At 44.1% G+C, this 17,006-nt stretch overlaps 1 protein-coding gene across 2 annotated transcripts in view; it reads right to left on the bottom strand.

Annotated features, from left to right (window-relative positions):
- PRKDC (protein kinase, DNA-activated, catalytic subunit) overlaps nt 1–17,006 on the bottom strand; it is a 712,087-nt gene that overhangs the window by 427,726 nt on the left and 267,355 nt on the right. For both annotated transcript variants that reach the window (XR_012244521.1, XM_073631567.1), the window contains exons 41-44: nt 3,905–4,112; nt 2,678–2,856; nt 2,144–2,312; nt 1,491–1,556 (exon numbers count right to left, since the gene is read on the bottom strand). Coding sequence is in view for 1 of the 2 variants with exons in the window: in XM_073631567.1 (XP_073487668.1) it covers nt 1,491–1,556; nt 2,144–2,312; nt 2,678–2,856; nt 3,905–4,112 (622 nt within the window). In the remaining variant the exon portion in view is untranslated. The remainder of the gene's footprint in view (nt 1–1,490; nt 1,557–2,143; nt 2,313–2,677; nt 2,857–3,904; nt 4,113–17,006) is intronic.

Here is a 17,006-nt window from a genome sequence, read left to right on the forward strand (position 1 = left end):
TGTGTTTCTTTGGTGTTTTCTATAACATGTGTATCGGGATCAATATGCTGAGAAATGCAATGTACTTGTAAAGACATAGAAATTGTTGCACTGGTGAGATATACCGTACTGTTTTGTACGCTCATGTTGAGCGCATTTGATAACTGTAATTGTCATGTACCTTTTTCAATTAAAAAAAAAATAACTAATGCAGCCACCACATCCTGGATCAAGGAGCTGCAACATATTACATTTTTGCTTCTCGGTTTAATACCGCTTTAAATTAGAACTGCAGGCAATTTTTTTTTTTATCATTTTGGATAGAGTAAGGGAGGGTCAGTTTTTTTTTTTTTTTGCCATCTGTGTCCAATTGGGTAAATTTATCTTCACTTCCTGTGCCATAATCAAAACAGGAAGGGAGAGGAAATCACTTCATAGTGAAATTTGTGGTTGCCACACACGTCACCAGGACTAGTGCCCCCACTGGATGATTTGACCTCTATGACTGTTCTTGTGACAACCCAAAATTTGTGGTTTTCTTTCACTTTCACTCTCAACTAAAACCTGATGAGTGTTTTAATCCTTCTCCAATCTATCCAAAATAAAATAAAAAATATATATATATGTTTTGCCTTTAGTTATACTTTAAAGCCTCTGTGGTCAGAGTCAGCGAAAAACTGGGTAATTTCAGCCATAATATCTTGCTTGATTGTAGTAAACAGCTCATGTGAGCGGGCAGTGGAAGCGCTCACACCCGACTGCGCTAAGGATGACTCCGATGACAGGACAAACTCTAGGAGCAGAGGATAACAAAATTACAGGGTGCCTCAATACCCTGAATAGCAAGATCTGTACTGTAAGCTGTAAAAGCAGAAAGAATTTTCTTTCTATGTACAACATCACGTACATGAACTTATCCCACAGCAGGTATTGGATACAAAATGAATAATGAGCTCTTTAACTGGTAGAATAATCATCCTGCTCATATTAAACCTGATATTAATAGGAGATCATATTACATTTTGAGAAAAATACCGCAGCCCATAGCCAAGTAGTGTTTGTACTACATTCACAGAAAGGGCAGAAGAGCCCATTCACACTGATGTGGTGCGGTTTTCCCACATCGCATGTGCAGTGCACTGTACCCGCAAGTTTGGAGTGGGTTAGCTGCTCTTTCCCATAGAGTTCTATTGTGTCCCGCATTTTTGGTGAGCTGTCTGAAAACGCACCAAAACCCCTGCATGCAGAAGTTTTTTTGCGCTTTCAGACAGCACACCAAAACTGTATGTGGGAAAATCGCACTGCATCAGCGTGAAAGGGCTTTAATGGAAATAGGTCTGAGTAAATTGTATACAGCTGAAGCAAGAAAAAACACCCCCCCCCCAATAAAAAAAAACCATTGGCACATAGATTTTTTTTGTTTTTGTTATGTAGGTCATCAATAGAGACAGACCTTAGAGAACGGGCCAGGACATTTAAGTGCACAAAGATTTTATTTTATGAGAACTTACCTCAACTTCAATGGGAAATGAGTATTGTCGCTGAAGGTCGATGATATTTTCAAGTATGAGCACATTCTTAAAAAAGAAATAAATAAAAACATGAGCTTAAATACAATCTTACACTGATAATTTTGTAAATTCCCAATACATTCATCTTTTATATGGTGCCCTGTGATAAATGTCTTGAATTTGGTGGTGGGGAAGGAAAAAGGAGGAAAAAGGAGAAAGAAGAAAGGAAATTAATTCCACTCACTGACTAAACAAGACAAAGGAGTCATTAGCTACAGAAATAGACATGTAAGTGCTCTCAAACCCTGAAAGGCAAGATCTGTCCTGCAAGCTTTAGAGACAGAAATTATACAAGTTCCTTTTTATTCACATCATCATGCTAACTTATACTGGAGCAGGTATGAGATACAGATGATAAATTCTTAATCTTGTAGAATTATATCTGACTTATATTACATATGATAACAATGGGAGATAATGGGACATTTTTAATAAAATACAGCAGCCCACCGCAAAGGGGTGTGTTGACTACATTCAGTAGCAAGTACAAATGCAAATGCCCCCTGCACCTGTTTTCATAAATGTACATTAATGACTTGAGTGGAGACAAATACAACTCAGTAATTACAACTCTAGGAAAACTCAGTGATTACCTTTTCCTTTTTTTCTGAGAGAAGAAACCCATAGTAGAATTTGCTGTCAGTCTGAGTGCAGGTCACAACTGCTACAGCACAGTTATAAGCAGCACAGTGATATTCTCGCCTCTTCTCCAGGAGCTGGCTTTCACCACTCATATTCTCAGTATATGCATCATGGCACAATCTTAAAAATATGATAAAGAAAAGTTTCTACATATTTACCACATTATCTGTGGCTTATGCAATCTATCTAAAGTTTAAGTAGTGACTGTCAATAACTATAGTAAATCATTCTTATTTGTGCCAGCCACGTTTTATCAAATCAAAATTAGAGCAGATTTCCTAACTAATAACCTACTTGAGGGAATCTGCAGGGAAATCTTTCTGGCAACTATTAGCATTTTGCAATTGTGATTCAGAACAGCGCAGCCTCTGCCACAGACTCATAACCCATGACATGCAGATCTTTTGCAGTAAATTCTATCAACCTAGTTGTATTTTTTAGCTAGAATTATGCTAGCAACATACAAGTTATGTTATAGCACTTACTTGATTAAGGTCTTAGTGAGTTGATTTCCTTCTACATTAGATGATCCTTCAAAAGCATGATTTATTCTAGATTGTTTGGAATAGATTTCGTCTCTGGAGAGGCGGGAATATAGAACTTCCAACATTTTATAATATCCCAACTTCTTGGTAAGCTGTGTCTCAAATACGGTTTCTGATGTCTGTAAACATGAGTTTTATATATCCTCAAAACTTTTGCAAAAGTTTCACCAAATACTGATCTTCAGGCTGTATGGTTTAAAAGATAAGCGCACTTCAAGAGAAATTGCACTTATCCTGTTTTCCCCTTTAAACTGATCTAACAGATCTAACATCCCTTTTCCAGAAAATAATACTTACCTTGACAGGACAGCAGTGATCTCCAGTGACTGTTTGCACCCTGCACCGCAATTCCTCTGTCTCCTGGCCACACCTGCACACTAAAGCCCCAAAGACATGTATGAGACTCCCAGCCAAAGACAGAGGAAGGCGAGCTCCCTAGACTTTTATGGGGCTCTACTGTGAAGGATGTAAACAATCCCTGAAGGCAGCAGCTGTGGGATTGAGGTATATATGCATGAGGTAAGTGACATCTGTTCGATCACCCTAAGGGCTCTGTTTACACATATGCAGTTTGCTTTTGATCCGTTTCTGCAGTGCGTTTTGCACACACAATTTTTCAGCGATTTTGCAGAAATTTGTGTCGTGCATTTTTAATGCTTTTTTTTGCCCAATTTGTTGTTGGGCAGATTAAAAAACTAAAAACACAAAACTGTGGCAAAAATGCACTACATGCTTTTCTGCAGCTTCTCCGTTAAAGTCTATTGAACCAAAAAAAAGGAGTTTTGCTTTTAAAAAAGTCCCTGTCCCTTTCCAAAAACGCAGCGGCTGAACAAAGCATAGATGTGAACATGTCCTATAGGAAACCATGTTAAATGAATTGTAGTGCGTTCCTGCAAAATGCACCAAAAAAAGCATAGGTGTGAACCAGGCCTAAAAGAGGAAACAGAATGAGTGCACAATCTCTGAAAGTGAGATTTTCCTTTAAAACAAAAACTCCTGCCTAAACGTAAGTGCAACAAGATGCCTGTGTTAGTGCCTATATGTCCCTGAAAACTTTCCTTGAAAAAGACTAAAGGTATTGCTTTATGAGGATATGGGTAAGGTATGCAGTTTTTCTTTTAAGTAAGAGAAAAAAGGTTTAAAATATCTTCATAAAATAACATTTACCTTGGTAAATTTGCTTTTGAGTGTATCCACTGAGAAAGTAATGATTTTGCAGAAGAACTCTCTCATAGCATCAAGGCTGCAGTTCCACAGGAGAGTTAGCAGGCATCTGTCAATTATAGCCTGCCTGGTTGTATTTGACAATAGATTTTCACTGGTAAACATTTCATGCAAAGTATTCATAAGTATTACTTGTCCGTCACAGTTACTCCTTAGGCAAAAGAAAAATATTTTAAAACAGAAGTATGGGTTTCCTTTTTTTTTTTGCTGACATCTATTCTATGTGAGCTGCTGATATCAATAAATCCTTCAAGCCCTCTCAGAAGTGCCCCCATTCTGTTAAAATCAAGCTAAATACCTGTGGGAGGGTCTACAGACTTTCATACAGTGTAATACCAACAATGGTCTGGCTCTGGAGTCTGGATCCACCCACTTTCCTGTCATTTTGCTTGATTGATGTCCTCTCTCTGCTCTCTCCCAAGACTTCACAGAGTGTAGCTGCTCCCTCTCCCTTCTTCCCCGCAGCATGTCTCAATGGTCAGAAGAATCGGCAGAGATAAGAGCACTTCAGTCAGTGACTAAGGTAGGAGAAGTGACTGACAGTGCCGTGTATGTAAATGTTTTCTACATATTTCTATCTACCAGAGTGAAAACAATGTATTTGTAAAGCAGAATACACATATGGATGTGACAGCACACAGGCATTCCATGCATTACTGGTATAGTAAAATTTAATAAAATCAGAGCTAACATTGTGAATGAATCCTTTTATTGACTATCTGGATTTTTATGAGACAATGAAACCTTCCATTCGCATCTACTTGTATTTTCATACTGAAGCCCAGAGCTCCTTAGACATGGTCAGAGCTTTGCTCCCCCATAATTGGTGTATTACCTAGTACCCCTATAGCAATAATGTTCCCTTCATTGTAAATAGAATATTACAGGGTCACATGCCGTACAGTGTCATTACATGTTGTACAGTGCCATCACATGCCGTACGGGGATGGGAATGATGGGACTGTATAGGAGTACAGGGGATGACGGGACTGTATATCACGGCATGTGATGGCTCTGTATGGCATATGATGGCACTGGGGATGATGGAACTGTATAGGGGTACAGGGGATGGGGGGGATAGGGATGGGATCAGTGACAGAGGGATGGTGGGGGGGGGGGGGGCGACATCAGTGAAAGAGGGACGATTAGTATGTACAATAAAGGAGACTCTGGGGACATATGGGGGTCACTTTAGATGTGGGGGAGTTGTCAGTCTCCCTCTCCTATGTACTGTACACAGGTTCTATACACATAGCACTGTGTACATTTCAGAGAACAGACACAGGGCACGGGTCACTATGCTCCTCACCATGTCTCCTCTTCTGATATAACACAGTGCTATGTGCAACACTGTATCCTGGCCTAGGCCGACAAGGCCCAGGCCTAAGGCAGCACTTTGCAGGGTGGAAGCATGAAAAGAGTCCCCGCCGGCTTGCGCTACACTGTTAGTGTAGCGCCTGTCTTATAGGGCAGACTGGGCTAGAGGCAAATTAGTTTAGCGTCCCCCCATAAAGCGGCTACACTGCTTCCAGTATGCGGGCGGCCAGCAGGCCGCAATTGTGGGGGGGGGGCGCGCCACTTCTAATTTTGACTATACTATCATTCTGGACCACAAACCTTCCTCACTCTTCTATGTTTTTGCTGCACCATTGGCATGGTTAGATCTTCTTAGTCCTCACCATAAAATTATCAGAAATATGTGCTTAAAGTAGAACTATATGCAACACTTTTTTTTTTCATCTTGGATAGAGTAAGGGAGGGTTATAGCCCCTGTCAGTTGTTTACCATCCCTGTCCCATTGCAGATTTTTCCCTTCATGTCCTGCCCCATAGCCAAACAGGAAGGCCCTCAGAACTAGTGTCCCCACTCGAAAATTTCAGGGCAGGTCTTAAACAGCAAGGGGTGTGGCCTTGACAGGAAGGGGTGGGTCATTAAATTAGGTGGTACACGAGTTTAGTCAGGCCTAAGGCAGCACAAAACCTAAAGAAAAAAAGGTGAGGAGACTTCACTGTTTGTATCACACTCTGCTTCCGGGTTTTAGCTGGGGACACGCTGCCATGGAAACAGAGGCATGTGAAGAACATACTCGTTCTAGATAGCAGCCTGGGTGTGCACCTCTTCACTAAACTCACCCACATGTCCTCCAGAGGAAAGGAATGAAGGAGAGGCTTTACTGTGAAGCTGTATCCACTCCCTGCAAACTTTTGAACGGAGAAATGACCATTAGATGCTGATTCTGGACAATTCAAAAGACTATTCTGCAAAAACTAAAGGCCTGAGGAAAAAAAGAAATGCAATGCAGGTATGGGGGTAGCATGTGCTACCTATTTTTGCATTCCCAGATTTCTCCTTTAAGCACTTTTTAACCACTTGCCGACCGCCTCATGCAGATATACTGCGGCAGAATGGCATGGCAGGCAGAGTAACGTATGGATACGTTACTCGCCTCCCATGGGCAGGGGGCGCCTCGCCCCCCCCCACCCCCACCCCCGAGGCGGTTGGCATCGCTTCAGGAGCGATCCGTGCTGAGGGGGAGGCCACTGATACATGGCCACCCCCTCACGAGCGCTCCTGGCGAATGGAATGCTTCCTCTGCTTCTGTAACGTAAACAGAAGCAGAGGAAGTGATGTCATCACTCGTAAAGCCTTTTCGTTCTGGCTTCTGAGGAGAGAAAACATCAAATAAGTTTGCACCAACACTACACGAACAGTAGAACACGCAGGCACACTAATCACCCCCCCCCCCGTCACAGTGACATCAATAGCAGTTTTTATTTTTTTTACTGATTACTGCATTGGTGTCATTTGTGACTGTTATAAGTGGTAGGGCAGTTAGTGGTAGGCCCCTTTAGGTCTAGGGTACCCCCAACCCCCAAATAAAGGTTTAACCCCTTGATCACCCCCCAGTTAACCCGTCACAAGTGTCACTAAGCAATCTTTTTTCTGATCGCCGTATTAATGTCACAGGTGACACTAGGTAGCCGGGTAAGTATTTAGGTTCGCCGTCAGCTTTTTATAGCGTCAGGTACCCCCACATACTATCTAATAAAGGTTTTAACCCCCTGATTGCCCCTAAGTTAACCCTTTCACCAGTGATCACAGTATAACTGTTACGGGTGACGCTGGTTAGTTAGTTTGTTTTTTATAGTGTCAGGGCACCCGCCGTTTATTACCTGTGTGATATCAGTTAGGTTTTAGGGTCAGTTAGGGTCAGATAGGGTCTGCGTCGCCCCAGGCAGCGTCAGGTTAGTGCCAGTACTGCTAACACCCACCCACGCAGCATATACCTCCCTTAGTGGTATAGGATCTGAACGGATCAATATCTGATCAGATCTATACTAGCGTCCCCAGCAGTTTAGGGTTCCCAAAAACGCAGTGTTAGCGGGATCTGCCCAGATACCTGCTAGCACCTGCGTTTTGCCCCTCCGCCCGGCCCAGCCCACCCAAGTGCAGTATCGATCAATCACTGTCACTTACAAAACACTAAACACACATAACTGCAGCGTTCGCAGAGTCAGGCCTGATCGCTAACAGTTTTTTTGGAAGCGTTTGTTACATTTGCTGACAGTCTAATGCCGCGTACACACGGTCGGACTTTTCAGCTACAAAAGTCCGACAGCCTGTCCGACAGACTTTCGACGGACTTTCTAACGACCAGACTTGCCTACACATGATCACACCAAAGTCCGACGGATTCGTACGTGATGACGTACGACCGGACTAAAATAAGGAAGTTGATAGCCAGTAGCCAATAGCTGCCCTAGCGTCGGTTTTTGTCCGTCGGACTAGCATACAGACGAGCGGATTTCTGGGTCCGGCGGAGTTACGACTTAAAGATTTGAAGCATGTTCCAAATCTAAAGTCCGTCAGATTTGCGACCGGAAAAGTCAGCTGAAGGTCCGCTGAAGCCCACACACGATCAGATTGTCTGCCGGATTTGCCCGTCGGCATCCGTCGGACCAGTCCGGTCGAAAAGTCCGGCCGTGTATACGCGGCATAAGAGCTTTTTTACCTGTGAGTCTCACTACTGTACCAGTAAATTTAGAGCCCAAAATAGCAAATCGAAGGTACAGTAGTGAAGAGGCCTACACGTTTCTGAGCATGACAGATAGTGAAAAGGAAGTCATTCATCTGTCAGATTCAGGCTCAGAATATGATCCTGTAGACGACAGCTCTGACGACGGAGTTGTGGTCCCTACCAAGGTCAGGCATACCAGACCCCGATCTTCCTCTGCTGTTGAGGTGCAAGAACCACAGGGCTCTCGTATGGAGCAGAGAAGTACTAGCACCGCTATTCCTTCTGGTGAACTGGCAAGCACCAGCGGCCTAGTACACCCTGGTCGTAATCAAACCAGCACTGCAGTAACATGTGGTGACATGGTGAGTCCAATAAGTGCAGTTCAAGCTGGTGAGGTGGCAAGCACAAGTAGTGTCCCGCTGCCACCAAGAAGAAGACAAACACAGGCTCGTCGAGGCCATAGTGCCCTTCCTGCTGCATTCGCCAATCCTCATGGGCATAACTAAAAAGAGTGAGTTGCGGTCATATTGATCCACTGACCCAATTCACCAGCGTTTGCTCCCACGATACATAAAGCCGTGACTCCAAGCGCTGTCGGTGGTGATTTCACCACCACAGTTAAATAAAAAAAAGAGTATATATGCCGAAGCATGGGGGTAGCAGGGGCGGAGGAGCGATTTGCTCCTAACTCTTGCGGGCGGATGCCCCCATGCTTCGGCATATATATATTTTAGGCACAGATTGCGTTAAAAAAAGTTTTATTTTTTACTATTTTTATTTTTTTATTTTTTTGTATTTGCTTTGTAGGTATGGTATGTCTTACGGTTATACTGTAATGTAACTTTGTTTTATTGTTATTTGTTTTATTGTTAACCATCATTTGCTTAGCAGGTACGTCAATCAGTTGCAGCGTGGATTTATTTATCTTGACAGCAACAGCGTTTGCTCCCACGATACATAAAGCCGTGACTCCAGCGCTGTCAGAGGTGATTTATCCACCACAGTTAAAAACAAAAGGGTGCATGTATGCCCATCATTAGAAGTGGGTGGATGAAGGGAGGTATTCTAATGGTGGGCATTCCCACCAATCAATCTCTTTTTCGTTCAGCCCACAGGCTGCATGAAAAAAAAATTACAATATATGCCCAACAAGGACCAGCAACATACTGGTATGTTGCTTGGCTTTGAGTGGTTCTACCAGAATGATGCCTGCGGGTTTAGGTATCATCTTGGTATTCTTTTCAGCCAGCGGTCGGCTTTCATGTAAAAGCAATCCTAGCGGCTAATTAGCCTCTAGACTGCTTTTACAAGCAGTGGGAGGGAATGTCCCCCCCACCGTCTTCCATGGTTTTCTCTGGCTCTCCTGTCCCTCTCCTGTCTCCTGAACCCGAGAATGCAGCCAGTGGTTCCGCCAGCTGACCATAGAGCTGATCAGAGACCAAAACGGCTCCAATCATCTCTATGGCCTAAGAAACAGGAAGCTACGAGAATTTTATGACTTAGATTTCGCCGGATGTAAACAGCGCCAGTGGGAAATTGGGAAAGCATTTTATCACACCGATCTTGGTGTGGTCAGATGCTTTGAGGGTAGAGGAGAGATCTAGGGTCTAATAGACCCCAATTTTTTCAAAAAGAGTACCTGTCACTACCTGTTGCAATCATAGGGGATATTTACATTCCCTGAGAACAATAACAATGATAAAAAAAAAAATGAAAAGGAACAGTTAAAAAAAAAAAAGATAAAAAAGAAAAAAAAAAAGCACCTCTGTCCCCCCTGCTCTCGCGCAAAGGCGAACGCAAGCGTCGGTCTGGCGTGAAATGTAAACAGCAATTGCACCATGCATGTGAGGTGTCACCGAGAAGATCAGATTGAGGGCAGTAATTTTAGCAGTAGACCTCCTCTGTAAATCTAAAGTGGTAACCTGTAAAGGCTTTTAAAAATGTATGTAGTTTGTCGCCATTGCACGACGTTTGTGCGCAATTTTAAAGTATGTCGTGTTTGGTATCCATGTACTCGGCCCAAGATCATCTTTTTTATTCCATCAAACATTTGGGCAATATAGTGCGTTTTAGTGCATTAAAATTTTAAAAAGTTTGTTTTTTCCCCCCAAAAAATGCGTTCGAAAAATCGAAAAAGTTTGGGGGTTCAAAGTAATTTTCTTGCAAAAAAAAATTATTTTTTCATGTAAACAAAAAATGTCAGAAAGAGCTTTGTTTTCAAGTGGTTAGAAGAGTGGGTGAGGTGTGACATAAGCGTCTAAATGTTGTGCATAAAATGCCAGGACAGTTCAAAACAACCCCAAATGACCCCATTTTGGAAAGTAGACACCCCAAGCTATTTGCTGAGAGGCATGTCGAGTCCATGAAATATTTTATATTATGACACAAGTTGTGGGAAAAAGACAATTTTTTTTTTTTTTTTTTTTTTTTGCACAAAGTTGTCACTAAATGATATATTGTTCAAACAAGCCATGGGCATATGTGAAATTACACCCCAAAATACATTCTGTTGCTTGTCCTGAGTACAGGGATACCACATGTGGGAGCCTAGCCACGTACGGGACCCCAAAAACTAAGCACCGCCTTCAGGCTTTCTAAAGGTGTAGATTTTTGATTTTACTCCTCACTGCATATCACAGTTTCTGAGGCCATGGAATGCCCAGATGGCACAACCCCCCCCCCCCCCCCCCCCCCCCATGACCCCATTTTGGAAAGTAGACACCCCAAGCTATTTGCTGAGAGGTATGGTGAATATTTTGCAGACCTCACTTTTTGTCACAAAGTTTTGAAAATTGAAGAAAAAAAAAATACATTTTTCTTTTCTTTCTTCATTTTCAAAAACAAATGAGAGCTGCAAAATACTCACCATGCCTCTCAGCAAATAGCTTGGAGTGTCTACTTTCCAAAATGGTGTCATTTGGGGGGAGTTTGTGCTATCTTGGTATTTTATGGCCTTCGAAACTGTGATAGGTAGTGAGGAGTGAAATAAAAAATTTACGCCCTTAGAAATCCTGAAGGCGGTGATTGGATTTCGGGGCCCGTATGCAGCTAGGTTCCCAAAAAGTCTCACACGTGTGGTATCCCCGTACTCAGGAGAAGCAGCAGAATGTATTTTGGGGTGTAATTCCACATATAACCATGGCATGTGTGAGTAATATATCATTTAATGACAACTTTTTGTAAAAAATTTTTTTTTGTCATTGTTCAATTGGGACAAAAAAAATTAAATATTCAATGGGCTCAACATGCCTCTCAGCAATTTCCTTGGGGTGTCTACTTTCCAAAATGGGGTCTTTTGGGGGGGGGAGGGGATTGTACTGCCTGCCATTTTAGCACCTCAAGAAATGAGATAGGCAGTCATAAACTAAAAGCTGTGTAAATTCCAGAAAACATACCCTAGTTTGTAGACTCTATAACTTTTGTGCAAAACAATAAATATACGCTTATTGACATTTTTTTTTACCAAAGACATGTGGCTGAATACATTTTGGCCTAAATGTATGACTAAAATTGAGTTTATTGGATTTTTCTTATAACAAAAAATAATTTTTTTTTCAAAATTTTCGGTCTTTCTGTTTATATCGCAAAAAATAAAAATGGCAGAGGCAATCAAATACCATCAAAAGAAAGCTCTATTTGTGGGAAAAAAAGGACGCAAATTTAGTTTGGGTACAACATTGCATGACCGCGCAATTACCAGTTAAAGTGATGCAGTGCCAAATTGTAAAAAGTGCTCTGGTCAGGAAGGGGGTAAAACCTTCTGGGGGTGAAGTGGTTAAAGAGAAAAACTTTTTAGAATGGTGTTCTAACTCAGGTTTTGCTTCCAGCAAATATACTTTATTGCATCACTATCAAAAACATTGCTTTTCAGAAGACCGTGGAGGCAGAAGGGTTGATTAAAACCTGGTGAAAAAAACTGGAGGAAAAATGGGGTGTTGGCTATAGTATATACTAAGAATCTTGTTTAATTTGAGAGTAGAAAAATAGGATTTTTTAAAACAGCTTACCTGTAAAATCCTTTTCTTTCGAAGGACATCACGGGACACAGAGCCACAGTAATTACTGATGGGTTATATAGGTATGACTGGTGATTGGACACTGGCACACCCTATCAGGAAGTTCAACCCCCTATATAATCCCTCCCCCTTGCAGGGATACCTCAGTTTTGTAGCCAAGCAATATAGTGTATTAGAAGAGGGGCGGGACCTCTGTGTCCCGTGATGTCCTTCGAAAGAAAAGGATTTTACAGGTAAGCTGTTTTAAAAGATCCTATTTTCTTTCTCGAACATCACGGGACACAGAGCCACAGTAATTACTGATGGGATGTCCCAGAGCAATGCTACCTGAGGGGGGGGAACCACGACCAAGTAGGGTGCAATCAGACCTGAGGACCCTGTACCGCTGCCTGCAGCACACTACGCCCAAAGGCGATATCCTCATGCCTTCTCACATCCACCTGATAGAATCTGGTGAATGTATGAACTGAAGACCAGGTTGCGGCCTTGCAGATTTGAGCCATAGAGGCCCGGTGATGCACTGCCCAAGAAGCAGCAATAGCCCTTGTGGAATGTGCCCTGATCTGAAACGGAGGAATCTTCTGTTTCAAACCGTAAGCTTGAATGATCAACTGTCAAATCCATTTAGAAATGGTAGCTTTTGACACTGCCTGTCCTCTATTGGGACCCTCTGGCAGCACAAACAACACATCCGTCTTGCGGATCTGAGTAGTTGCCCCTAGATAGGCCTTAACTGCTCTTACTACATCCAACGAATGTAGAGATCTCTCTTCCGGAGAACAGGGATCTGGAAAAAAAGGAAGGTAGAACAATGTCTTGGTTTAAATGAAAATCAGAAACCACCTTCGGTAAAAAACTAGGATGAGGGCGTAGTATCACTCTATCCTTGTGTATAATCAAATAAGGCTCCTTACAGGAAAGAGCTGCTAATTCTGATACTCTTCTAGCAGAAGAGAAGGCCACCAGAAAAATTAATTTCCTTGTCAACAAGGCCAAAGGAATCTGACTTATTGGTTCAAAAGGCTGTTTCTGTAACACAGCCAGGACCAAATTCAAGTCCCAGGGGTTTAGGGGCGCCTTAACCGGAGGATTAAGACGCATCACCCCCTGCATAAAGTTTCGGACCAAAGAATGCGAAGCAAGTGGCCGCTAAAATAATACTGATAAAGCAGAGACCTGGCCCTTGATGGTACTCAAGGCCAGCTTCATCTCTAATCCCATCTGTAGAAAATCAAGGATTCTACCTATGACATATTTCCTGGGATGCCAACCTCTGGATTCACACCAGGTTATATAAGCCTTCCAGACTCTATGATAAATCATCCTGGAAGCTGGCTTCCTTGCATTAATCAAGGTAGATATGACAGGACCTGAGAGCCCACGACTCTTCAGAACGTGGGTCTCAATAGCCAAACCGTCAAATTTAGCGTTTGTAAGGCAGGATGGAACACTGGACCTTGAGATAACAGGTCTGGGCGTACCGGTAGGGTCCACGGGGAACCCACCGTCATCCTTACTATTTCTGCATACCAAGTCCTTCTGGGCCAAGCGGGGGCCACCAGAAGTACCGACTTCCTTTCCTGCCTGATCCTGCGAAGGAGTCGTGTTAGTAGCAGAATAGGCGGGAATGCGTAAATCAGTGAGAACCGATGCCACGGAATCACCAACGCATCCGTCCCGCATGCAAGAGGATCTTTTGTCCTTGCCACAAATCTGTCTATCTTTTTGTTGAATCGGGATGCAAAGAGATCTACATCTGGAACCCCCCATCTTTGGCATATGGCCCAAAAGACGTCGGGATGCAGAGACCATTCCCCTGGAAATAACTGCTGGCGACTTAGATAGTCCGCCTGCCAATTCTCTATTCCCCGGATGAAAAACTGCCGATATGCATGGCACATGCATCTCTGCCCAGACTAAGATCTGGTTTACCTCTTTTTGAGCAGCTCGGCTCCGGGTGCCTCCCTGATGATTGACATAAGCCACTGCTGTGGCATTGTCGGACTGGATCCTGACCGGACAACCCTGTAGCCTGATAGTCCAGGCTTTTAGAGCTAGATGTATCGCCCGGATCTCCAGAATGTTGATGGGTAAGGTCCTCTCTGTCTTGGACCATACCCCTTGGACCGCAGCCTGTTCCAGAACTGCTCCCCAACCTGACAGACTGGCATCTGTTGTTACCACCGTCCAGGTAACCGGTAGAAAGGATTTCCCCTTCTGCAGGTTTTCGGGTATGAGCCACCAATTGAGGCTCTGACGCACCGCATGCGACAGGTGCATCGGAAAGTCTAATGCCTGAACCTTCTTGTTCCAGGTCGACAGAATACTGTGTTGCAGCATTCTTGAGTGAAACTGAGCATAGGGAACTGCTTCGAATGAAGACACCATCTTCCCTAGTAGCCTCATACAAAGGCGGACTGAGGGACCCTTCTTGGTCCTTACTGTCAGAATCAGCTCTCTCAAAGCAGTGATCTTTGCCTGGGGTAGAAATATTTTCTCCTGGCTTGTATCTATAATCAGACCTAAATACTCCAGTCTTCTTACTGGTTTTAGGAAAGACTTTTCTAAGTTGAGGATCCAACCCAGGTGTTCTAGATACCTGACCGTGGTCCTCAAGTTTCCATTCAAAGAGGCTACCGACCGGTCTATCAAGAGCAGGTCGTCTAGGCATGCTATGACAGCTATACCCTGAGCCCTTAATCTGGCCAGAGGAGGAGCCAAGATCTTTGTGAACACTCGAGGTGCAGTGGCTATCCCGAAAGGCAGAGCCACAAACTGGAAATGGCGCCCTCCTACCTCGAAGCGCAGAAACTTCTGATGAGCAGGAAAAATGGACACATGCAGATATGCATCTCTGATGTCTATTGATGCCAGAAATTCTCCTCCCTGCAGGGTGGGAACTACTGTTCGAATTGATTCCATGCGGAAGGATTGAATCCTTAGGAATCGGTTCAGATCCCTTAAGTCCAAAATGGGCCTGACATCCCCATTTGGCTTTTGGACCGTAAAAAGGTTGGAATAGAAGCCCAATCCCTGGTCCTTTGCGGGAACTATCATAATGACCTCCTGCGACAAAAGTCGCTCTAACGCTAGAAGGAGCGACTGCTTCTTCTCTGGGTCTCTGGGAACATTTGATCTGAGGAACCGAGGAGAAGGGAATTCCTGAAACTCCAGCTTGTACCCTAAGGTTACCGTGGAGACTACCCATCTGTCCTGGAAGTCCTCGTGCCAGAGCTCTGAGAACTGTCGCAGTCTTCCCCCCACTCAAGTGAGCGGGGGCGCCCCCTCATGCAGAGGTCTTAGTGTTTTGCCTAGTAGGCTTCTTTCCCCAGGACTTCTTTTGTCCCTGGGGTTGACTCTTGTCTCTGGACCCCGATGGAGGCGGCCGTCGAGACTGCCTGGAGGCTGAAGCCCCCGGCGCTGGAGAAAGAGTCCGTTTGAGAGAGGGACGCTTACTCTTCTTCTTGACAGGTAAGAGAGTGCTTTTCCCACAAGAGATTCTCTTGATATAGTTATCCAAGTCCTCTCCAAACAACCTTGCACCACGAAATGGAAACCCAGCCAGTAGCTTCTTACATGGTGCTTCGGCTGACCAATTTTTCAACCATAGGATTCTACGTATATGCACCAACCCCAGTGAAAGACGGGAGGTTTGCACGATAGAATCTCTAATGGCGTCAACCACAAAGCATAAGGCCGCTGGAAGGTTAGCAAACCCCTGGGCCTGCTGTTCAGGTAATACTTTGATGACCTGCTTAACATGGTCTCTTAAGTATTGACAGACTCCAATCGCTGCTACTGCAGGTTGGGCCACTGATCCTGCTAAGGAGAAAACATCCTTCAATAGGGATTCCATCCTTTTTATCTACAGGATCCCTGAGCATCTGAGCATTGTCTACAGGACAAGTCAGGCTATTATTTACGGAGGAAATGGCGGCATCAATAGCCGGTATTCCCCACATTTTAATAAACTTTTCTTCCATCGGATAAAGTGTTGAAAACTTTCTCGGCGGAAAAAAACGTTTGTCTGGGTGATCCCACTCAGAATAAATAAGCTTTTCAAGTAAAGTATGAACAGGAAAAGCATGTGCTGCTTGGAAAGGTTTCAGTGACCCCAAAGCAGAAGAGGATTCTTTAGCAGTTTCAGGTATGGGCAACTTAAATGTGGAGCGGACCAATCCAGTGAGGATCTGCACTAAGACTTTCTCCTCTTGGGAAGTCGCAGAAGGTCCCTCTCCATCTGAATCCTCCGAAGAGGAATCATCCATCCCATCCCGATCCTCTGAAAGGGATTCATCTCCTTTATCCCAGAACTCCTCTGTCTGAGGGTCTTGGGGAACAGAGGAAAGCCTAGTGCGTTTTCTTCCACTGAGTGAAGACGTAATCACGGCCATTAATCTTTCCTCTAGACCATTAATGGTTGAGGAAAAAACCTCTTGTGTAATATATACAGGGGCTGAAGTGCCAGAAGCAGGTGTAGCCCCTGACCCCGATGGCTCTCCCTGGCTAGCCGTCCCTGGCCCATCTTTAGGGGGGGGGAGGATGCTGACAACAGGGGGCCCTCAGAACCTGAACGAGATCCCCTAGTGTCTCTGGTTCCTGGGGTGCTTGAACCTCTTCTACCCATAGTGCAAAGCAACAAGGTGTGAGGTATACAAATGAACACTGCCCGCTGAGCGATGTAGTCTGGCTAAAAGCCTTGCTACCCAATGCTCAGTCTGGTGTTACTTCAGTAAATGCTGCCTAGGAGAATGCCTGTGTCCCACCTTACATGCGACCGTCAGCTCTGTGTCTCTCAGAAGGCTGAGTGCACCTGTACAGAGTGCCTTTAATAGCCTGCAGCTGGCCTGAGTGGGAGTCTAAACACTCTGTGCTGACATCCCGCCCCCTCCTCTACCGCCCCCCCTACCCTCGAGTTTTGAAAAAAACGAGCGCTTCCCGCACTGCCGACTCTCCTGTCATGCTTCTGGAGAAAAGGCTGGGGATGGGGGGGGGGGAGACTGGTAACAAG

The sequence above is a fragment of the Aquarana catesbeiana genome, linkage group LG05 (assembly GCF_042186555.1).
Source record: "Aquarana catesbeiana isolate 2022-GZ linkage group LG05, ASM4218655v1, whole genome shotgun sequence".
Classification (NCBI taxonomy): domain Eukaryota; kingdom Metazoa; phylum Chordata; class Amphibia; order Anura; family Ranidae; genus Aquarana; species Aquarana catesbeiana.